Source organism: Sitophilus oryzae, unplaced genomic scaffold, assembly GCF_002938485.1.
Source record: "Sitophilus oryzae breed Bouriz unplaced genomic scaffold, Soryzae_2.0 scaffold_1492_pilon_pilon, whole genome shotgun sequence".
Taxonomy (NCBI): domain Eukaryota; kingdom Metazoa; phylum Arthropoda; class Insecta; order Coleoptera; family Curculionidae; genus Sitophilus; species Sitophilus oryzae.
The window spans coordinates 619,231-644,804 of record NW_022146161.1 but is presented as its reverse complement, the minus strand read 5'-3'; the positions used below and the strand labels follow the sequence as shown (position 1 = coordinate 644,804).

General features: G+C 32.9%; 1 protein-coding gene across 1 annotated transcript in view; it reads left to right on the top strand.

Annotated features, from left to right (window-relative positions):
• The window catches only part of LOC115877444 (focal adhesion kinase 1-like), a gene marked incomplete at its 3' end in the record, with an annotated part of 65,298 nt that overhangs the window by 18,982 nt on the left and 20,742 nt on the right, over positions 1-25,574 (top strand). Inside the window, 2 exon segments of the mRNA XM_030893599.1 lie at positions 18,886-19,012; positions 24,389-24,541. Coding sequence (XP_030749459.1) covers positions 18,886-19,012; positions 24,389-24,541 — 280 coding nt within the window.

Here is a 25,574-nt window from a genome sequence, read left to right as displayed (position 1 = left end):
TTAGAAATTTACTAAAATAAATTAAAGTAACCTTGCAAAATGTAACGTATATTTAGATAAGATGAAAGCTATATATAGTATTTTAATACTACAAGAAATAGTAGCAAATTTTATTAGTATGTCATTAATGTTTAATTATACTTTATCAGAATATATTTAGAGAAGCAAAGGTTAAGGACGTTTTTTTCAGAGATGGAGGTCCTTGACCGATAATTTTTCTGATATTTTGGTTTTCCGGTATGCGTAAAATAAGTTAAAAATAAGACAGTCTAGTTTTATACTTACGCTATACATACAGAGTGATCTATATTGTGTGTTTGGAACTTATTTATCGCTATTTTGGAAAATTATTTATTCAATGAAGAAGATATGATAGCTGAGGAAACATTATAAAAATATATCGTTGTAAGAAATAAACAAGCGGGTAGGTACATAACACAAAAAGAAAAAGCTCATAGAAGAAAAAAAATAGGAAAAACAAAAATATTTATCAAATAAAACAAAAATTAAAGTATAAACAAGAGTATTAAAAAAATTGTAGAGCAATAAAGTACGATGAGAAACACTAATTAAAAAACCATTATAGGCTTGGTGCATTTCATTTGATTTTAAAAATTTCGACCGCGGCGCTCGATACGGCAGAGATCAGAAGTTTTAGGTTCTGTATTAACACAGTCCCGGATACATTTTACGTTGGTCGCATTAAAATAATGTTAAAATCGTGGCTTTGTCGTAATATTTAAACATCCTAGTTATTACTGGTGCTGTTATTGAAACTACAAACCACTCAGGTGTGAGGTTTGTGTAAAATAACGCTGTTTCGGGTAGTTAAAATTAAGTGAAAAAGAACCCGTACTGGGCGTCGCGTTGTGTTGTGAAAAGTTCAAATGTATAAAATTGCCGAAAAAATGTTAACGCGTAAAGGAGGGCGTCATTACGTGGTTGTTGGGTGCAATAACATTCAACAACTCAACTTTCCCGGATATTCATCTCTCCCGAAACAACATTTTATGATTCACAGCTTCTCAAGAAAATGGAATGGCAATTCCACTTACAACAACAGCAACAAACAACAATCAACGCTTTATTGTGCAAAAAGCCAAAACAGCTTCATCGACAAAGCACTCACAAAACAAATAAAAGCACAAAAAAAATATACAAACAACAAAAAATACACAATACAATTCAAAAAAAATTAAGTCATTAAAATTACAAACAGAACATATATGGATAATTGCAGAACAGTAAGCAGTAAATAGATATTAGATACAATTTTAAGAGTTTTAAAATATTAAATACTTGACCTTTGACCAGTGTGTGAGATGAAATTGTTCATGATTAAATATCAACAAAAATGTCGTTTACCCCGCATATAGGGCTCTCTCCCGTAAGTATGATTTCAGAGCTTTGCAAAATGCGGGAAAGAATGAAAGCGACTTGATATTCAAAGGCAGATGGTACATTTTTTTGGCACAAGTATTGAACCTTTTAACCAGTTTTGAGCTCGCTGCAGATAAAGATCGTGCTCCGCAACCAAACCATTCCTAAGTGGATAGTTATGGGATGGCCTGTCGGGAATAGCAGATATGTGCTTGCGGATTAAGCAAACGGATTCAAAAATGAATAAAGAAGGAAGAGTCAGTATTTTGAAATTTTAAAGAAATTCTGGCAGTGAGTTCTACTGTTCAGTCCCAGTAAATATCGAACTGCTCTCTTTGAAGTCTGGAAAATACGATCAAATTTTTTTTGTTGCGCAGCAAGTACCCCAGAATGGAAGGGCATAACGAAGATGTGACTCAAAAAAGGCATAATAGACTATTCTAGAGGTTGATAAGTTGAGTTCCTTAGAAACTGATCTTAGCGCAAAACAGGCAGCGCTTAGATTCTTTGACAGAGCTTCGATGTAAAGTCCCATTTTAATGAGTTGTCTACAACAAGTCCTAAGAATTTCACAAAGTCCACGACGTCAATGGTGTTGTTATTAAGTACAAAAGGCCGTATAGTACTTTTATATGACAAAAACTTTAGTATTTGGTAGGTTGAGGCATAGGAGATTAGAATCGCACCAAGATTTAATGGTAAGTAACTGGATATAGTATTATATAGTGCCGTAACATCTGGGCCACTCCAAGTGAAACTAGTATCGTCCTCAAAGAGGCAGATTTTACCGCTAATGTCTAGATTTGCAATGTCGTTGATAAACACCAGAAACAAAATAGGGCCAAGTACTGAACCCTGAGGGACACCACATTCTATAGGCTTACAAGAAGACATAGACGTATCAATCCTCACAAGCTGCCTTCTGTTGCCAAGATATGAATATATATGAACATATGCCCGGCGAAGTAGTATTTACAAAGAGTGCCGCCGGGGAAAGAACGTTCCTAAAGAACGTTCCTGGAGAGAGGACAGAGGTGTAGGTTAGGTTTTAGTGAGGTAAAAATCCCACATAACTCGTCTGGCACATAGTAGGTTTTACCAGGCGAGTACCTGTTGCAGGTTTCCCCCCTTCATCTCTAAATCTTAAAAAAAAAAAAAACACTGCCAGACCCTGAGGGACACCACATTCTATAGGCTTATAAGAAGACATAGACGTATCAATCCTCACAAGCTGCCTTCTGTAGCCAAGATATGACTTAAGCCATTCGAGCGGCACTCCCCTGAAACCATAGTATTGCAATTTTTTAATTAAGATATTATGATTTACACAGTCGAAAGCCTTAGAGTAATTACAGAAATTTGTAGCTGTAGAGTGATGGTTATTCAGGCTAGAGTATACATTATTTAATGAGGAACATCTTCTGACACTTAACTTTAAAGACGATCACGAAGTATTTGCTCAAGATTCCACCCAGACTATATATACTGAGTACCAGGATTGAGGACTATAAATCAATTTATAAAAAAACAGAATACATGGATTTAAATTCAGACGCAAAATTTGATATTTTAATTAATGACAAGACAAAGTACAAAGGTAGATAGAGGATAAAAATAGAATCGGTAGGACAGAGATACGACAGAAAATTTAGAATGTTAGAAGAGTGGTAAGGACACTCAACTTGATCTGATAGGACAAACATTAAGAATAAAAAAACATATTGGTGAAACAATGGTAATAATTGTATCTACTCCTTATATCTACGATAGTCAAATATGGGCTCTAAGAGAAGACAAACGTAGAATATTGGCTCTAGAGATGGATTACTTACGTAGAAGCGATAGAGTGTCGAGATTAGAAAGAGTGAGAAACGATGAAATTACAAGCAGGACATTATTAGAAGAAACAGTAATACAGAGAATAAAGAAAAGAGGTTTGAGTTGAGATGGATTGGCCTTCTAACGAGAATGGAAGACATAAGATGGCCAAAACCTGTATTCTAACGGTCAGAAAAATTTCCCAAATTTGTTATTTCAGTCATGTAACTATTTTATCTACTCAGCGTGTTTATTTTTTGTCAATAATGACATGTATTGACTATTTCCATTCTAAATATTTTGAGAACGGTTGCTCGTAGCGATTTTGACCAAGAGTCATTTTTTACGTAAAAAGTCACGGACATGTATATTTTTTCACATAGTAGTTTTATACAGGTACGAACGAAAAGTTATTACTCTTCAAAACAGTTAAAACACATGTATGTATGTGGTGCCCCCTACAAATAGGAGTCACATTGACATCAAATCTTTCATGTCAAAAAACTCCCAGACACCTATTTTCATCTAAATATTGACGTTACTTCAGAAATTATTTGGAAAAAATCGAAATAAACATGCAACTTCTACACCCTGTATCTCCGAAACTAAACTTTTTGCTACATACATTTATACGAACTTTTTTACTGCCGAACTTTCCGGAATACAGTTCGGACCACCCTGTATATAAAAGAAGATATGATGTCAATGTAGAGCCATAAATGAACACACGTTTTTTTTCTTCACAACTTTCAAAGTTCAAGGCACTGGGTATTGTGCATTAATAAATGGGGCGCCAGTGAAACTATATCAAAAGATTTAGTTTTGGAAGAATGACCATCACCCTGTATATCTATCCCTTCCCATGAGTTACTTTTTTCATTTTGCCAGACAAACATCGTTCAAAAATCAGTATTTAACCGTGTCTCGTCGTTGTTTCCAAACTTTCAAAAACGATTAGTTCACCGTCTAATTAGCCCGTGTGTCGCGTCGCCCCTCTTTAAACGGTCATTAAGCTTTAACTTCCGACAGAGCCACAGATCAGAGACTTCCTCGCAGCGGGGTGTACGGCATCGGAATCGATCGTAAATTTGAATTTAATAATCAAATCGTGTGCCAACAATTATTAACCGTAGACCATAGAGTGCGACGTAGATATGGTGAAGTGCTATGAATCGATATGTTGTGAAAGTGTCGTCACTTGAGGGTCGTCGCCTCGTGTAGTTTTACTTTTATTGTTATTATATTGAATGGGTAACATCTTTGAATGAATATAGAAAGTATACAACATATCTGATTGAAAACTACCGCAAGATAAACATGAGAAACAAACATATAATTCAGGGTAGTAAAAACCGTGAAAATATTTTTTCATTGTATAGATGACAGATGTGATTTTTTGAATATGACGTCTGATTTTCATTCTAAGCAACTTTTAATCACGTGATTAAGCTTGACCGTCACAGCGCTGCCCACTTTTATATATTTTCTTTTAATGAAAATATTTCAGAAATAAGCATAAATTAATTATAAATATACCGTATGATCGAATATAAACGGCGTCAACGATGGCTATGAAATGAAGATCGCTGTCATTTTATATGTAAAAATATATGGGAAATGTCAGCGATCGTCATTTCCAAGCCAACTGGACGCCGTTTTTTTTTCGATCATAAGGTATAAACAGTTACTATTTACATCAACAAAACTCACCTTCTCAACAGCACTTAAGGGACATAAAGGGCCATTACTACCGCTTTCCTGTTCAAAATATTCTAATAAAGTTGAGATAAGTTTTTTACAGTTATTAAGCTATCTTGTGCATTTCGCACTAAAAGAGGTTCTAAAAAGAACAATGTTAAGGTGCGTATTCATTATCCGAACGATCGAACGAACGAACGAACGAATGAAAGTGCGGTATATTTAGACGGGGACCGAACGCATGCGGCCGTTCGTTCGGTCGTGCGCTCGACCATCCGCTTCGAGTCGGTACATCAAAGGCGTTCGCCTGCGTGCGCTTTCAGATTTAAGGTGCGTATTCATTATCGAACGAACGAACGAACGAACGAACGAATGAAAGTGCGGTATATTTAGACGGGGACCAAACGCATGCGGCCGTTCGTTCGTTCGTGCGCTCGACCATCCGCTTCGAGTCGGTACATCAAAGGCGTTTAGACGTCATGGTACAAAGAATACAAGGTATGATCGATAGCGGCTCCAATTTCGTTCAGTTCGCGCATACCACCTGTGACGTCACTAGGAAAATAATGAATAAATAAAAAATAAAGGAAGTTGACAGGAGATCTGCATTTTTGAGGTTATGGTTAAGAATTGTTTATTTTTAAGACTTTTTAGTTTGGTTGCCGTAATTGGCTCTTTTATAAAAAAATCATATATCTACAATCTACAAGTTATCGTAAAATAAAACAAAGAACTACTTCTTCGTTTTTCTTGATAGAATAATAAATACATATTAATAAATATTATTTATTAAACTATTGTAGGTCAATTAAATAAACTGGTATAGATTTAAATAAAGTCTATAAAAACTAATGTCGATTTTGAAAATAGTTACTAACTGTCACTAGAAAACTGCCATGGCGATACCAGCCATCTTGATTGCTATTTTATTTAAAAATCGCTTTTTATTCAAAATCTGAGATAGATAGGTATAGGAAACTCTAATATAGTTTGAAAGAGCATTTGAATCTGCTTCGATTTATTTAAGAAAATACAGGGTGTTGCATTTGAAATAACAAAGTTTTTATGTAAATAAATCCTTAAAATAGATCACTAATTTTTGGTACCCCTGTATAAATTTAAGGAAGCAGTAACATTTTTCAGTAAAGTTTATTTCTTTGCCTTTAAATTCAGAACAAGAATTAATTCTGAAAAGTAATGTATATACAGGGTATTGAACATCAATTCTCTTGTGGCATGCATATTTAAATATCTTTAAATATCTTAAAACCAATGATTTTAAATATATTTAACCCGTATAATAAATGTCTTTTTTGAGCCCAAGAATCCAAAAATTAAATAAAATACCGGGTGTTCCATAAGAAAAAATATAACTTTGGTATGGATCTTAGTTCTGAGACACCCTGTATATTTCAAAATAATTTTAAATTATGCACATTGTCTCCCCACATACACTCATAAAGTATTTTGTTTCTACAACTTTCCGTTTTCGTATAATCAACCGAGACAAATGAGGTGCGCCACCCTGTATATAGAGCCATAATAAACTGCCCACCTTGTATAATTCCTATACCATTTAATAAACATATATATTTTAAAAATTTTGCTTACCTTAAGATACTCCTGTAATGTTTCTATGATGGCTCTACACACCTCCGGAACTATATGTGATATCAACTGTTTCGAGATTTTAAATAAATATTGAAGACTAGTATAAGAGTCTCCGGTACCCAAAAATCGAAGAGTGATAGCAAGTCATTCTGCTGCAGGTATTGCTCTTCGAAACATTGTATTTTGTTTAGAGATTTTATGTTGAATTCTATTTAATAACCACTGAAAATCGTCATATGAAATTCTGCAAAAAGTTGTGAAAATGTCGATGATCATCTGTTCTAAGGTCTTCTAGAATATCCACTCCACGGTATCTTAATCTGCTTTGGTATAATCGCCTTTCCCAAAAACGTTTTTTCGCCGTTGTTTTTTTGAAAGCAATTTTATTACTACATAACAGGCGCTAATTATTATTATTTCTTCGTCGCGATCCATAGCACTATTACCTCGATAGTATTGGCGAATGGTGAATCCACGGAAATTCGACAAGAAATGCGTGCGGTCACTAGCGAACATTCGTTCGTTCGTTCGTTCGTTCGTGCGGATAATGAATACGCACCTTTAGACTGCAAGATGCGCTTCTTCTTAGGCCGCCGCCGCCGTCTCCCTTCGGAGGTTGGCGATCCAACTGGCTATGATGGTGCGTGAAACCGCACCTCTGAAAATCTCAATTGATGTTCTTCCGAACAAACGACGCAGATCCTTAAGCTAGGAGTTTTGCCTTCTTCCCACTGATCTCCTGCCCTCAATTTTGCCTTCGATGACCAGTCTGAGCACCTTGTATCGATCACCCCTCATGATGTGACCGACCGACGTACTGTAACTTCCTTTCCTTCACTGTTGATAGGAGCTCTTTATCTTTGCCCATCCGCCTGAGCATCTCCTCATTTGTCACTATCCTTCCAGGATATACGCAGCATACGACGATACAAGTACATCTCAAAAGCTTTAATGCGGTTTTCCAATGTCTGATTGAGTGTCCAACTCTCAGAGCCGTAGAGCCATACTGGAAAGATGTAGCAACGCAGCATACGTATGCGCAGTTCGAGGCTTAGATCTCGGCTGGAGAAGAGGGTTTTCATGGAAGCAAAAGTACGTCTGGCCTGTTCGATCTTAGCTAAAATTTCAGTTTTGAGGTCGCAAGCGTCGTTAAGTTTAGTTTTGTTAACATTGATGTGTAATCCGTACTGCATGCTATGTTCAACGATGCAGTCCATCATGTTCTGAAGGTGTAGAATGTTGCCAGCCAGTACAACCGTATCATCTGCGAAGCGAATATTGTTGATCAGGGTACCATTGATTTTGATACCATCCTCAATGCTCTCTAGTGCCTCACGGAATACCGCCTCGGAGTAGATGTTGAAAAGGAATGGGGATAATACACACCTCTGCCTGACGCCCTTCCTAATTGCTACTTCATCAGATGTTTCACCATCTGCACCATCTGCATCTCTGCAGTCTGGTTCCAGTTTAACTGGGTGATAATGCGTAATCATCCCGTCATCCACCCGGTGATGCGACACACAGTCAAAGGCCTTTCTATAATCTATAAAGCAGGCATATATATCGACGTTCATGTGTCTGCATCACTGTGTAATAACGTTTAGTGTCAAAAGAGCCTCGCGCGTGCCAACTCCTAAATCCAAACTGTGTATCGCCAACCTGTCCTTCGCATCTGTTGTATATACGGGTATGAATTATGCGGAGGAATACGAGTACTTTGAGGACATGCTACATCAGGCTGATTAACCGGTGGTCATCACATTGAGAAGCGTTTGGTTTTTTAGGTAATGGGATAAAAATGGGTAAAAGTAAGCATTTTTAAGCTTAAAGTATCACAACACCTTGTGTGTCAACACCTGTAGTATCACATCTATTTAAACCAAAAACTCGTAATACAAAACTAAAGTGTCAAAACGAATGTCAATGTCAGGAAATAAATAAATAAATGCGGCAACTTGACATTTTTTGCAGCAGAGTTACCACCTGAATCCCCAGCGCGAAATTTAAATTCCAGTTAGTCAGCACGGCGCCGAATATGTCCATGGTTGGCAACAATGAATTTAAAAATCGCGCCCTCAATCACGTATCTAAAAGTTTGATTGATATCAAATATATTGTACGTATTTTGAAAAATTAGATCATTTTAGTATAGGACAAATTTAATTTTTGAAGATCTCAGACTGTGATTTTTTTAAAATTATTTTTTCAACAAATTTTAGAATCTTGTAGCTTAGAAAAAGAAGCTATTTCCGATTTGTTTATACAGACATTGAGTTTAAAATTACTTTTTATCGCCTTGTTAAAGTTTGTCTGGATAAAAATAGACCACCAACGCACAAGTTCAACAGTTGAGGAAATTTTGAGAAAAGGTCATTATTTAAATATATTTTATTGGCAGTACATTTTCTACTTAGCATTTTAAAATATAGCAATATACAGGATCCGGCAATAGTGCGTCGAGCATCTCTAGCTCCTATACTAAAAAAGTTAGGAATTTTGTTTAAGTGCAAACCTAAAGTATGTATTAGGATGTATTTCAGGAAAATATTTTAACTTCTATAGGGTGGCTCAAAAAAGTGTGAGTGGATCGGAATGATTTTTTTTAAATGGAACACTCTGTATATTATTGCATTTTTGGTTTCCTTTTAAATCTCTTTACATAATCCTAAGATATGAGTAAATATATTTCAATAGTTTCAGAGATGTTAATAAATAAAAAAAATATATATATTTTTTCAACCTTTATTAAAAAAATATTACAAATACAAGAACAGTTGTGAAATCAAAACTATATTAGGTATATACTTTAAACGGTCTATACTTGGCTTTGCGATAAATATCATAATCTTAAATCATACAGGATGTTCAAAATTTTACTTCAAACTTTCTAAAAAATAAAATATTTTTTCTTTGTTTTTTTACACCCTGTATATTTTTTTTTATTAGATGGATAACGTCAAAAAATGAACTTTTACAGCAGATATACACAGTATTATTTCATATGGCTCTCTCAACGGCAAAATACGCGAGAAAAATCATTGGGTGGCTTTGATAAAAATCTATTGTGGAAATTGCGATATGAAATATAAAACCGCGAATATCTGCGAAACCGTTAAAAAATTTGAAATACTCTAAATACAAAAAAATGTTCATTTTTTAATTCTCCATCTATTGAAAAAATAATATACAGTGTGTTCCGTTTAAAAAAAAAAAGAAAGAAAATTTTTTGGCGTAGAATTTTGAACACCCTGTATGGTTTACTATTACCATATTTATAGTAAAGTAAGTATAGACCATCTAAAGTAAATACCTAATACAGTTTTGATTTTAGGACAGTTCTTGTATTTATAATGAATTTTTTACGAAACGCTGAAAATTATATATTTTTTTTATTTATCTATTATCTCTGAATAGGGAATGCAATCCCGCACCAAAATCTCAATCCCGCAAACCCGCGGGATTAAAGCATATTATATTACACTTATATTGGCATATGCAGAATGTACAAATCTTTTTGTACCATTTAGGACCATAGATATGTCTAAAAATGCATATTTTTCGAAAAAAAACGTCGTATTTTCCTTAAAACAAAAAAAATTAAAAAACCGATCAAATAGTTTTTTCTAATTTCAATACAGATTAGTCGTACTTGGTAAAAATTTCGATTTTTTAAAAATTGTAAATTTGCGGTAAAAAAGATTCTTGACCAAATTTGCACACTCTTATAAAACATCCTGTATGCGAAAATTCACTAAATATTTTTTCGAAAACCATATAGCATCTTAATCACAATAGATGTATCTAAAACCTGGTCCAAACCGCATCCCAAAATCTTTTTTAGTTCAAGAGATATTCAACTTTAAATTTACCCTAAAATTTTGCTTCTTTCGATAATTATGTACGGCAGCTTATTTGACGAAATTGTCCACAAGTACTAGTTAAACGCTTTTCTTCACTTACGCACATACGCCAGAAAGAAATCTAACAACTAACCTGTTCGTTTCACTTATTTTTAATTCCCAGCGTCGACGCATCGGCTCGGAACGAAGCGGTTTGATCTTGATTGAAATCGATTCGGTTACCCAGTAGTAATGTGTGGATCCCGCAGATCCCGCACGGTAAATCCCGCAATTTTGATCCCGCGGAATCTCAGAGGGAGCCCGCATTTGCGGGATTGCATTCCCTATCTCTGAAACTATCAAAATATATTTACTCATTTCTTCTAGGATTATGTAAAGTGATCTGAAAGGAAGCCAAAAATGCAGTAATATACAGGGTGTTCAATTTAAAAAAAATATCTCTATCCACTCACTCTTTTTGAGCAACCCTATAGAAGTTAAAATATTTTCCTGAAATATATCCTAGAACATACTTTAAGTTTGCACCTAAATAAAATTCCCAAGTTTTTTATTCTACGAGCTACAGATGCCCGAAGCACTATTGCCGGACCCTGTATATGACAAAGCCACGCTTTTATTATTATTTCAATACGATCAACATCGGAACTGCGTGAAATATAGAGCCGGAAAGTTCTGATTTCTGCCGTACCGAGTGCTGTTGTTGAAATTTTAAAAATTAACTGAAATGAAACAATCTTATATAGTTAATTTATTTGCAATGAAACAACATTAAATCGTGCTTTATGTTGATTACTATTTGCCAACGAAAGGTCATATCTAGGCATTGGATGGTCGAAGTGACGAGCCCATCCACCTACACGCCGTTTTCCTACCTCCATTCTTAAGCGTTTACCTGTTCAATTGAGCAATCTAATAACCGTCCTTACTCATTAGCTATCACGCTTTCGCTGGGAGTTAGACAGTACGTCGACGACTGTCGTGCACGTGTCTCTCTAGTCTTAGTCGTCTCTTAAGAGTGCCCTTGTTTCCTCCCTTATCGCGAAGAGTGAATGGTGATACATGTGCGCGTATTCACAAGTGGTTTTCTAACGCCCTTGGGGAAGTGCAGTGACCTAGATTACGCAATATCTAAATATTTATCGGCGGTTACAGATATATACATATATACACACACCAGTCATCGCCCACATCTGTTCTAAGCGGTGGCCTAAACAAATCGTTATTCTACTGGTATTATAATGTGGTCGTAGTTTGTATTAAATCCATAAGTCTAGAATTTCTTTTCTATTTTTAGAATTTTAAATTTATTTCCTTTTTCAAATTCAGATTCAAATTTTCACATTTCGAAATCAAATTCATACACAAGTCAATAAGTGTTACACAAAATTGTCATTAAAAGAATAACGAAATACGAAAGTAAAATTAAGAAAGGATATTAAAAAGTTAAAAAACACTAAAATATACAAACAGAATATTTAAAAGACAATTAATTAAAAACTAAACATTAACAAATGTGCTTTGAAAATGAATTGTTACTTTTTTTAGATTCAAATAAAGTTTACATTTTGGACTTACGGATTTTCCAAAATAGGTTGATATACAGGGTGGTTCGAACTGTATTCCGGAAACTTCTGAAGATCAAAATAACTAAAAAAGTTCTTATAAATGTATGTCCTAAAATGCTTAGTTTCGGAGGGTGTAGAATACAGGCTGTAGAAGTTTCATTTTTATTTTGATTTTTTCAAATTAATTTCTGAAGTAACGCCAATATTTGGATGAAAATTGGTGTCTGGGAGTTTTTTAACATGAGAAATTTGATTTTGATATGAATATGACTCCTACTTGTAGGGGGCGCCACCTACATGTGTTTTTACTGCTTTGAAGTGTAATAACTATTCGTCCGTACTTGTATAAACTACTGAATGAAAAAAATAAACATTTCCATTATTTTTTACGTAAAAAATTTCTCTTGGTAAAAATCTCTACGAGCAACCGTTCTCAAGATATTTAGAATGGAAATAGTCAATACATGTCATTATTGACAAAAAAATAAACATGTTGAGTAGATAGTTATTTGACTGAAATGATAAATTTGGGAACTTTTTTTTTAATCATAAATTTTTCTTCGAAAAAAATTATGATAAAACAGTTTCTGTGGAACTTTTGGCATAAAAACGTTTCAAATTTATGATTTCAGTCTAATAACTATTTAGTCAACATATTTAATTTATGTCAATGATGACAGGTATTGATAATTTCGATTCCAAATATCTCGAGAACAATTACTCATAGCGATTTTTAGAGAGAGACCTTTTTTACGCCAATAAACGTCGTAAATGCATATTTTTTACTCAGTGGCTTTTTACAGGTACGGACGAAAAGTTATTACTATTCAAACCAGTTAAAAAATATGCATGTGGCGTCCTTTAGAAGTAGGAGTCATATTAACATCAGAATCAAATTTCTCAAGTCAAAAAAAGTCCCAGACACCAATTTCCATCCAAATATTGAGGTTAATTTAGAAATTGGAAAAAATCCAGATAAAAATGAAACTTATTTTTATTTGTAGAGTATGCTGCCGAAGTTTCCGGAATACAGTTTGGACCACCCTGTATAGTGAATTTATAACAAAACATTATTTCATCGGATTGCCATTGTCTGTGTTATATACAGGGAGAGTCTTAAATAAGTGCAAACATTTTTAGGGGTGGGTATTTCGACCCTAGAAACACGATTATGGCTTGGTGCTGTGGTCGAACTATACTACCAATTAAAATACTTTCACTTATTTCTGGGACACCCTGTATATGCCTGATTTAAAATAGAAACTTTACTAAAAACAATACGTGGTTAGCGAATCGAGTCTAAGAGTGTTAATAAATAGAGTAATTTTTTCAATCTGACATATTATTTCCACCCCTCTACCGTGACATAGTTTTCATTCAATCCCACGGTATTATACCGAATGTTCTTAAACACCAGTGCGTTATTTTCAACGCTTCAGAGACAATTTCCAGCCAGTAGTTCGACTGCGACGTACAGTATGAAATTTCAGCCGGGAAACTGACTTCCTGTCTCGTACTAGGACCGCATCGTGGCGGAATATTAATGGTGACATCTAGTTAGTCGGTTCTGTGGCGTATTCCGCGAACCGAACATGCTCGAGGTGGTCAGACGCATCAGTATTTTCGGCAGTGGCGTGCAGAACGGCGGCAGTCAGACGAATGTGCGACGGAGGAAAAAAGTGCGCGACAATGCCGTGCGAATCAGACCGCGGAGTTTGTTTGTGCAGCGAGCCGCTTCGGAGAAAGGCTTTAACGAGAGCAATACTTTTGGCGGTATTATAAAGAGAGGCCCAAATCATTTAGGTATATATGCTTTTAATTTTTTGAACTTCTAACAGTTTTTAAAGCGGACTTTGTTACTGCGAAATAACACAATGCTGCTACTGAAATAGAACATTTTCGATAGTCCATTAATAATCAATTATTTTATGTAAGAAAAATAAAGAAGTTCCTCCTATACAGGGTTGTCCACCACATACGACACGGAGTATTTGTAGCTAAACGATGAGATTTTTTACAAATTGTAAGATTTGGGTTGATAAAGGACTATTAGAGGTACAATTTAAAAATAATTTTAGAAGATACAGCGTGTCCCAAATAAGTAAAAAAAATATCAAAGTTGTATTTTTTTATATGGAACACCCTCTGTATTATTACATTTTAGTTTCTACGATTAAAATAAAGATAAATTTGATTAAGGTTTACTATACTTAAACCCTACCGTTTTTGAAATATATTCAATTTTGTGAAATTGCAGTAAAATTTTAAGGCTAATTTTCCAAAGGGTATCAAAGTTTTTTAATACTAAATATTTACTGAAGTTTATTTATTGATCAGTTATTGTGTTGCAATAATAAAATAATACCTTATACAGAGTGTCTAAAAATTTATTTTAAATAATTATTAGCTTTTAAACGGCAATAACTTGTTTAGCGAATTTAAATGGAACACACTGTATATTTTATGAGAATCAGATGCACACTTTAATTGTCTATCAAATTGTATTATACCATTTTTACCTATCTCTTTAAGTTTCCGTAGAAAATGCATTTTCTTGTAATTTAGAACTATTTATCAATATACCCATGGAATATTGACATTTTAGATTATTTTTGTACCAATTTTTAAAGAGCACAGATACTAATATTGTCGATATAATTCGTTTATTTCATTAAAAAAAAAAACTGTTTAAATATTTGTTAAAGAGGACCAATTAATATGATTCCAGTATTCAAAACTACATTAACTGACTGTTTACGTTGATTAATAATAATTGCCCCAAATACTAAAAAACTGAGTTTTGTATGTGTATTAGACAATGTGTGGTAAAAAAGTAACACCTTTAAAAAATGATATTTAATTTTTTAATAAATGCTTATTTATAACAACAGAGACGTTCATTTTGATAACTTATTATTATATTGATTTCTGACTCAAATCCACATTTATTTAGCATAATTTATTAACGAACACAATTAAGTATGTAATTAATTAGATATATGGACCGAAATAATGGTGTTATATTTAATTAATGGTATATTCTTTTATAAAGATTTAATAGTTTCCTTTTTAGCATACAAATGGGCTAGTAATATTATCGTTTTGCTAAAAACGATAATATTACTAGCCTGTACATTTTGTACATTTGTTGCTTTAAAAACAATCTAAAATGTCAATATTCCATGGGTATATTGATAAATGAGGTCTAAATTATCAGAAAATGCATTTTCTACGAAAACTTGAAGGGATAGGTAAAAGATGGTATAATACAATTTGATAGACAATTAAATTTTGCATCTGATTCTCCTAAAATATACAGGGCGTTCCATTTAAATTAAAGAAGTTATTGGCGGTTAAAGCTAGAAATTATTTAAAATACATTTTAGACACTCTGTATAAGTAGTATTATTTTTTATTATTGCAAGACCATAACTGATCAATAAATAAACTTCAGTAAATATTTAGTATTAAAAACTTTGATACCCTTGGAGAAATGAAGCCTTAAAAATTTTTACTGCAATTTCACAAAATTGAAAATACTTCAAAAACGGTAAGGTTTAAGTATAATAAACCTTAATCAAATTTACCTTTATTTTAATAGTAGAAACTAAAATGTAATAATATACAGGGTGTTCCATATAAAAAATACAACTTTGATATTTTTTACTTATTTGGGGACACTCTGTATCTTACAAAATTATTTTTAAATTGTACTCTGATAGTCATTCATCGAACCCAAAACTTACAATTTGTAAAATGTAATCGTTTAGCTACAATACCTCGTGTCGTGTGTGGTGAACAACCCTGTATATTTATTATATAATTTTTTAAAGATTTTACGTTTATTTATAATTTAATAATGAATGTTTTAGTAATTAATTAATTTATTAACATTAGTCACTCAAGCTCTTTGCTTCGACTGTTTAAATACTTGAGCATATTTTTCAACACATAAATTTCAAGAAATTCAATACAAAAACTCGAAAATTTAGTTCTTAAAAGAACTGTTTATTAAGAAGAACGACTATGAAAATCGGCAGAAAACGAGAATTACCCCCAAAGATTCAAAAAAAACCCGATATTATACAAAAAAATGACTGACATTATGATAATTGTCAAATAATAAACGACAACGTTGCTGATCGCGGCGCAATGTGACCAACATGGCGATAATAAAAATCGCTTTAAACTAAATTTTGCAGCTTTAATCTAAATAAAATATCTGTTATAATAATTTCCTATATAAAATAAAATGAAGAGCTGCTCGGTATCTTAAATTATACAACAAATTTAAACATTTTGCCAAAATTTCATTTTGTCAGGTTTATAAGCTTTACTGTCAATTTCGATATGATTGATGATGACGTGCATCGGAAAATGTTTTGCTATTACCGTATTTATATTATTTTCAAGAAGTATGTATGCGAACATTATACAGGGTGAGTCTTAAATATGTGCAAATATTTTCAGGGCTGGTAGATCTCGATCAAGAACGGTAAACTAATAGATTGCTCATCCTCATAAGACGTACGTTCGCCTCTTCCCGTGCTTCAGCTGACAGTTGTGACGTCATTGTAGTCCTTGTCATGATAGTGTGTATTATTAGTTGCCCTATGGTAAACTTATAAAAATAACAGCTGAGAAATTTTGAATTAATTATTTTGTCAATTTTAAATGTGAAAAAGGTGTCTTTAAAGTTTTTAGAGCTATAGAGTGTGTACATACGTTCATATTTTGTGTTGTGGATTGTGACAAAGTGCTTACTAAGTGCCTACGATATTGTTTATTAATTATTTAAAGCAAGATATGGAAGTACTCTAAAAGAATGCTTGCTAAAGGTGATGTTGGGATCTGCTGTTCTTAAAAATGCATTATCCGAGTATTTAATACGATTTATACAGTTAATTTTCTATACAGCATACATATAAGGTGTTTAAATAAATAAACTAAATAATGAACGTTTTTTGCATTCGGCAGCTAATAATGCACGTGTGTGTATTATTGGTTGCCGGATAAGGACTAAATAACCATGACAAGGACTACAATGACGTCACAAAGCGAGTAGTTTTCGCATGCCCCTGGCGGACACTTTTGGCTGAATGAGCAGTCCTATTAGGTTAGCTGTTCTTGGATCTCGATAAAAGAACATATTTTCTCTTTGCCTTTTTTTCAAATAAGTCCAAAATAACCGAATTACATATTTTATTTTGAAAATTTCCAAAAAAACTGATTTTTTGCTTAAATTTTGAGAACCGGTGGATCTTTTTGGGGTTTGCTTTCTTGTAAATTTAATCTACTGCCTATGTTGCCATATTATTAAGAAATTATGTTTTTTAACTAAATAATAAAAAAAAATCATTTTTTTCGCGAAAGAATCTCAATAATCATGTTTCTGTGGTCAAAATGTACTACCCCTAAATTAAATAAAAATCTAGATACAAAAAATAAATCATTTCTTTATTTTAAAGGTAAGGCGCGGCCTCAGAGGTCTACCCCGACGAGCCGCCACTGATTGAAACAGAAATCTAAAAAATATTTTTTTTTGTAAAATGCTATTGCATAGAACTTAAAAAGAAACCAGCTTATCAGTGTTTTTTTTACTCGTTAATTAAATTTGTCTATCCCACAAAAGATGCTTAACTTTTCAGGGGGTACATCTCCCACCGTCGCCAGTCATCAGAAGCAAAAATAAAAGGAAAAAGGAACAGACATTTAAAATATCTCAATTCATCAATTTTTTAAGCGTTAGAAAGTTGAACGTATTTTAAAAATAAGGAATACATGGAAATAGTCTTGAATCTTGAAACATTCAAAGTAACTGTACGTGAAAAACCCTGTATAATGCGTGTTTTCTTCGTATGTATTGTACCTATGTATTATTTCATTTTATTTAACGGAACATTCATAGTTATTTAGAACTGTTATATTATCTGTATAAATAACAATTTTCTTATATCTGGATTTTTTCTTTAGAACATTGTGGTATTGTTTGTATAGAAGAAAGCTAAATATGTACATAATTATTCGTTCATATTCAGTTAAATATTTTTGACCCACAGTGTAAATATGTGTATTAAATGTTAATGTTTATAATCACGGAAAAAATATTTTATACATTTTAATTCAACACACCTACATATTTATATATTTTGTCGTGTTTATGTGCCATATGTCTATTTTACGTTAAATAGTAAAACTTTATGATATTTATTATTATTTTATTCTATTATTAAACTCACCTATCCATTTAACCCATGTATTCTCTTGAGCATGAACTGCAATATTACAAATATAACAATTGAAGGGTCCAGGGGAAAACATGATAAGCGCCATTTTACTAATTTTATAGGAGAGCACTGGACGGCCGGTGGTTACCAGGTTCTTTCCGTGTATTCTATATTTTTACTGGGCATATATCATAGGATTTAACAACTTATTGCCCTGCAGAGTTAATACATTTTGTAGGGACCAGTGAGACCTACTATAATATTATAAAATCCTAAAATTAAGAAATTGGAGCTTATCAAGTTTTTTCCCTGGACCCTTCAATTTTATATACTGGTACATATTTGGAATAATCTTATCTACGTCATTATTAATTAAAACAACGTTTTCTCAACAATTAAAAATCGATTTAATAAATCTGCCTGTATAATTTACACTATTAAATTAGTTTATTCATTTGGCAGTTAGATAGAGAATAGGTCATATTAATTTCATAATAATTAACCTGACCTATTCTTGTTATTAATAATATATAATTACAGGTTATCTCAAAAACTATTTTTGAGCTAGTAGAGCTAATAAAATAAGAAATTTGTAGAGCTAATAAACTAAGTTTAATTCTTTTGACTCTACTGTCTGTAACCTGATATCCAACATTTCTCCTTAAGAAATTATTTAGTAATCAGTGTCTCTTATAAAAATAACCGATTTTTTTTTGGTTTCAGTGATGTACCATCGACACCCCACGTGAGCCAGGGCTCACCTGTGAGGTGTCCCCCGACCAAGCCCAGCATGGAGAGCCCGAAAAAGTCACCACAAAGCAGCCCTGCACCCGATAAATCCACCTTCAAGGTACAGATAATTAGATTACAGTTGAGGGTTGGAACCTTTGGTGTTACACAGCAAAATAAAATTACACTAAATCACCACAATACACCAAAACACTTTTACTTTTACACTGGACGCGCGTTTCGCTAACCATGTTAGCATCATCAGCAGATGATTATAACCTAAAGTACAATCTACAAGTTGAGCGTTTATATACTCGCCCAGTAGGTACCGAGTGGGCCTGGCAAAATCTAGCCAACCGAGTCAGAGCCCACTGAGCGTAACAGTTAATTTCCGCCACTAGAGTAGTAGGAACAAAGAACTTGAAGGAATTGGACCGTTGACTCTGTTCATACTATCTTTACATTTATTAATTCTGATGCTTTCATATGTATCTAATTGCCTGTAATTTGAGACTTGTTTAATTAATTTTAAATTATTAAGATCTATACAATGTTCTTTATCAACAATATGTTCGGCAACGCAAGATTTATCCGGTCTACCATATCTGATCTGAGCTAAAATGTTCTTTAAATCTAGTTAATATTGATCTTCTAGTTTGCCCAACATATTTCTGATTACAATCTTTACAAGAAATTTCATAAATACCTGACCTTTCCAGTGGAGGTGTTTTATCCTTTTGATTACCTAATAATTGTTGTAATTTATTATTAGCCCTATACACAAGTTTATAATTGACATTCTTAAAAAAATTCCCTTTTAGACCACGGATAACTCTCTATCAAACGGTATTGAAAAATATTTAGACGTATCTTTCTCCACTTGAAAAGTCGAATTTTCAGAAATCATTAACCTATACCTACGTTTTCTAATTAATATATCAACTAGTGAAGGAGAATATCCATTACACTCAGCTACATTCCTAATGTAATCTCTTTCTATTTCATATCTTTCGTTGGAAAGTGGGAAACTAAGTAACCTATGAACTAAGAAATTTAAACTAGCCATTTTATGTTCAACACTATGATGTGATTCATTAGGAATATATCTGCGTTTGGTGGTATTTTTCCTATAGATATCAAATTCCAGGCAATTATTAGTATTTCTAATAACTAATACATCTAGAAATGTTAATCTGTCGTTGTTCTCAATTTCATGCGTAAATTTAATGGAAGGAAAAGGATTATTTAACTTAGAAATAAAATTATCTATGGTGTCTGAATGTGTGTCAAAAACAACACAAATATCATCCACATACCTAAACCATACTCTTGGAAAATACTCAAACTGATTCTTAGCCTGCACTTCAAACCTGCTCATGAATAAATTAGCCAAAAATGGAGACAATGGATTACCCATTGCTGTACCTTCCCGCTGTTCAAAAAAGTTGTTATTAAATTGAAAACAATTTTGTTTCATACATAACGATGTAAGCTCAATATATTCAATCACAGTTTTGTTGTCGAGACCATTTGCGTTCAGTAATTCCTTCAAGTAGCGTAAAGTATGTGCAATTGGAACACTTGGGAACAACGAAGGTACATCAAAGGAGACCAAAATTTCACCTTCATGCAATGTTATATCTTTAATTTTGTTAATGAATTCAATATTATTTTTAACTGAGAAAGAAGGTTCATGATTAGGGAAATTTTCGAACTCCCTTGATAACCATTTTGCCAAATTATAAGTCGGAGAACCTACAGCCGAAAACATATACACAGATAATTAGCTCTAATAAATTTAAATAATAAATTTCGGCAGAGACGGCTTCTGAGGCCAGCTTTACATCTCCGACATCATCCGTACTGGCGCACTCAGTGATGAGGTGTTCTGGTGTTTCCCCATTTTCCCCACAGAATCTACATTCTCCGTTGTTTCTCAGCTTCAATCTACTGAGATGTTCGTTGAGGAGACACTATCCTGTTAGAAACCTCGTAACAATTCGAGGATTGTTCTTACCAAATCAAGGAAAATCTTTGATTTTTCACGGTCGTAAATTCTGAGAAATTTTTTCGAGTGTTTCGAAACGGTTTCCTCCAACGGTCTAGAAGGATTCCCGTTCCAAGTAACGGATGGAGTTTTCCAGGTTCTTGGTTTTCACTTGGAAAAGCAGAACGGTTCTGGTCCAATTAATGGAGTGTTCGCTCTTTTTCTAGCTAGATCGTTTGTTTTTTCATTGCCTTCTATCCCTTGGTGAGCGAGCATCCAGAGTAGGAAGACCTTATTTTCTTTTCCGAATTTGTTCAGCTTTTCCAGGCATTCGTTGACCAACTTCGAATTGATGGTTACTGAGTTGATCGCTTTGAGTGCTGCTTGACTCTCTTTTTCGGCTTTTTTCTAGATGATACTTTTTCGTTTTTGTTTTCATAACATTTGACAACTTACGACAAACCACGACGTTTCAGATAGTTTATTCACTCTTCGTTATCAAGTAGATAGTAAAACTAATCTACACAATTTATACATTGGGCGGTAGTTACTCAATCGTAAAAAATAATTTACACATGATAGTACGAGATCTAGCAACGTCGGAAAAACAAGTATTTTAAGAGGTCTGGTCTTTGATAGATCTTTTAGTATGCTCTCTAGAACAGCATGCGGCCCGTCTGGCTGCCGGTATACGTTGCTTTCCCTACTGCGCATTGAAAGAAGATTCTATATTTTTATTAGTCCCTTAAATTCTAGTATTGAATATAAATCGAACATGTCTCCATAGCGCAGTGCGTAGAATTTCCGACCACAAACCGATGATTCAGAGTTCGAATCCGGGTCAGGGCAAAGACTTTTAACATTGAAAATGTTTCTGTTATCCTATATAAGGGAGCCCAAATCGAATTAAAATGCTACATTTGCCACACCATGACGTCATCACGCGTATACGTATAGGAAATCTAGGCGCGGCGGCGGCAGTCGGACATCGCTAATTGTTTATTGATATATCTTTATTAGTTTAAAAGCAAAAAATATGGGGTTTGCTTTGTTACCTTGTCCAAGACATAAGCGAAAACTTATAAATTGTTTCTTTTTTTCATTTAGGCTTCTGTTTTTCGTTAAATGAAAGTTATATTTAAAAAGTCCATTTTTAAACCAAATTTTCGCATGATTGAAATGAGTTATTCATGTTTAAAGTTTTTTTCGGTCATAAGCGCTAATGGAAATGTTTTTTTGTAAATAATTATAAAAAATTACTCCCTACTGAAGACTTTATTTTGTACTGGATCCAAAAAATAAGTATTTGTTTTTCTCTATACAGTGGTATTGAATATATCGATTTTTGATGATAGTGCCCTTTTTCCCAGTCTAATTTTGTACTACTTTTGGAATAAGGGTCCCCATATCACGTATTTTGTACTTCCTTCCCTGAAAAATTCAGCTTGTGATACCGAAAGTAGGATACATATATAAAAGCTCTTTTTTATATATTTTTTTGTTACATCCATCCCGCCGAAACCCGCCTCACCAATCTTGATGATTCTTTTTTTTTAAATGAAAGGTATATATGTCTAGATTTGTTATGAAGTATTATTATATCGTTTAATCGGTATTTCTTTATGTAAAACGAATAAATATTAAAACATACCTGAAAAACACCTACACAAAATACCTCCAGAAATCAATTATTTGTCATTGTCAATGGTTTGTCAGTTAGATTATAGAGATTATATATCAAGTTTTTAGATATTTTAGGGGTCAGTTCATACCACTAGCTTTAGATACATCAATATTAGCACAAAGGTTCGTTTACAGGACATTAGTGATTAGTGAATTAGTTATGCAAAGCGATTTTAGAAAATTCATCCTCTTAGAGTGTAAAATTATGTCGAACGATTTGTTGTATGAAAATCGTTTACTAGAAGAAATGAAATTCTACAGAAAGAAGAATAAGAAGAGATTTTTGAAATTCATCAACCAAATGGGTAAAGTTAGTAAAACATTATATAAACCTTCGTGACCTCTGGATTATACACATAAAAATTTGCACAAAGGATCATTTAAAAGACATGAGTTAATTATTTGGACATAGGAATTTATGAAATTCATACCCTTAGGGAGTAGAATAGGAATGAAAGTTTGCTGTACGAAAATGCATTACTATAACATCTAGAAGTATAATATATTATACAAGGGTTTATTTAGTGACATCAATAATATAGACAGATTATTTCTTCTTCAAATCATCCTTCTAGGAATAAAAAAATAACATAAAAGAGAGTATTAGTGCTCTGGAAAAATAAAATAAAATCAGGGAGTATATCAAGAAAAACGACAATTATATGTCAAAGATATTTATTTTAGTATACAGTTTATATGGGACCATAGGTAGGAGTTCTATCCATAGAGGGTAAATGTCATTTTACTATTTATTATTTTCGAGAGATTTTCTTTTTGAGATTTTGCAAAATTTCGACTTTGGTTCGAGTTCTAAAACACCCTATATATAATTATTAAGACATAAAAGCCGTCACAGAAGAGCGCCATAAACTTCGTTATTTAACATTCATCCATAACGTTCGTTATTTAAACATATGTATGTAATACACTCATATTAACACTAATCATATTTTTACGTTTTTATTCATCATTTTCAATGCCCCCCCCCGGTTGCATCTTTGTAAAGGACTGTGAATTTTTTATTTTATTTTCGTTTATATTCTGATGGTAAAGTATTAAATACCTATTTGTTTTTTTTTTTAATTACCAGAATTATTTAATACTTTACTATCAGAATATAAACAAAAATAAAATAAAAAAGTCTTTGCCCTTACCCGAATTCGAACTCTGAATCATCGGTTCGTGGTCGGAAACTCTACGCACAGTGCTATGGAGACATGTTCGATTTATATTCAATACTAGAATTTATAGGACTAAATTAATAAAAAATATAGGATCTTCTTCCGATCCGCAGTAGTGAACGCAACGGGTATCGGTAGCTAGACGGGCCGCATGCTGTTCCAGAGAGCATAGTAAAAGATATATCAAAGAGTCAGACGTCTTAAAATTTCTCGAAAACGTTGCTAGCTCTTAGACTATGATATTCTACCACAAGGGGCTTACATAGACATGCAGGTATAAATAAACCAGATGGGCTAAATTTCAAATTCTTATTCTTATAGTTAACAAAATTTTCTGACTTCAAAGCAAAATAATGACAATGGAAGACAAAACACTTTGAATTAAAATGAAACATTGTTTATTGAATTTGTTTAAAAATAACTCTATTTTATGATAGCAGGAATTTAAACATATTTAGGAGATAAGAAGGTAGATAATAATTATACTGATATAATTCAAAATAATACCTACAATAGTTTATTTTGAGGTTATTTTTTTTCATTAGTAATTAGTATGACTAAACAGTTTCTTAAAGTAAGGACAAAGAAGTAGTATAGTTTTGCGAGGAGAAAATGTATTTTATCGTATATTCTTTCTAATTTTAAGGTGCATTTACCAAACGGTGGCTTCAATGTGGTACGATATGGAGACAGTACGGATATTAAGGGCATTATATCCACCGTAACGGGGAGGTTGTCATCAGGAGTACGCGACAAAGGGCTGTATGCGATGAGGCTTACCAGACCCCCATCAGACGACGTAAGTTCATACTAATATAAACTTATATAGTGTATATTCACAAAACATTTTTTTCTATAAATAGCGTCGTTATAATTGATTTTTTTCATAACATTATGGCGATCATAAAATTCTATCAACTGTTTGTTTATAGTGAAAGAAATATCCTTGACCTGTTGACTGAATTTTAACTCTAGTCGTTTTGTTGTCTAATATGTTTGTGTTAAATTTAGATTTAACACAGATCGTTAAAATTACTCAATAAGAGAAAATTGCTTTATTTTTATTGTTTTTATTCATAACTTGTATTTTAAACATTATTACTATACAGGCAGGTCCGATCTGTATTCCGGAAACTTCGGCAGTATATTTTGCAGATAAAAATAAGTAAAAAAGTTTGTATAAATGTACGTCCTAAAATGGCTTAGTTTCCGAGATACAGGGTGTAGAAGTTTCATTTTTATTTCGATTTTTTCTAAATAATTTCTGAAGTAACGTTAATATTTGGACGAAAATTGGTGTTTAGGAGTTTTTTGATATGAGAAATTTGATTTTGATGTCAATAAATTCCGGAAATTTTTATTTTTTTAAATTAACCATAAATTGTTCTGTGAAGAAATGATGATAAAACAGTTTCTGTTGAACTTTTGGCACAAAAACATTTCAAATTTATGATTTCACAGTCTAATAACTATTTAGTCAACATGTTTAATTTATGTCATTGATGACAGGTATTGATAATCGTTTCCAAATATCTCGAAAACTATCACCCGTAAAGATTTTTCCCAATAGACCTTTTTTTACATGAAAAGTGTCGTAAATGTATATTTTTTTACTCAGTAGTTTCATACAGGTACGGACGAAAAGTTATTATAGTCTGTCCAACGAGAAGATCCTTGACAGTGATAGATGTGTCTGTCATTTTAATTTCAAAGTAGTTTATTTTATTTTACAAAGAAATAAGTTGGTACAACTGGAACGCATAGCAGGAAATTAATATATGTATTTAAAATTTGACTGACAAGTAACTTCAAAATATTGTGAAACTGCATAA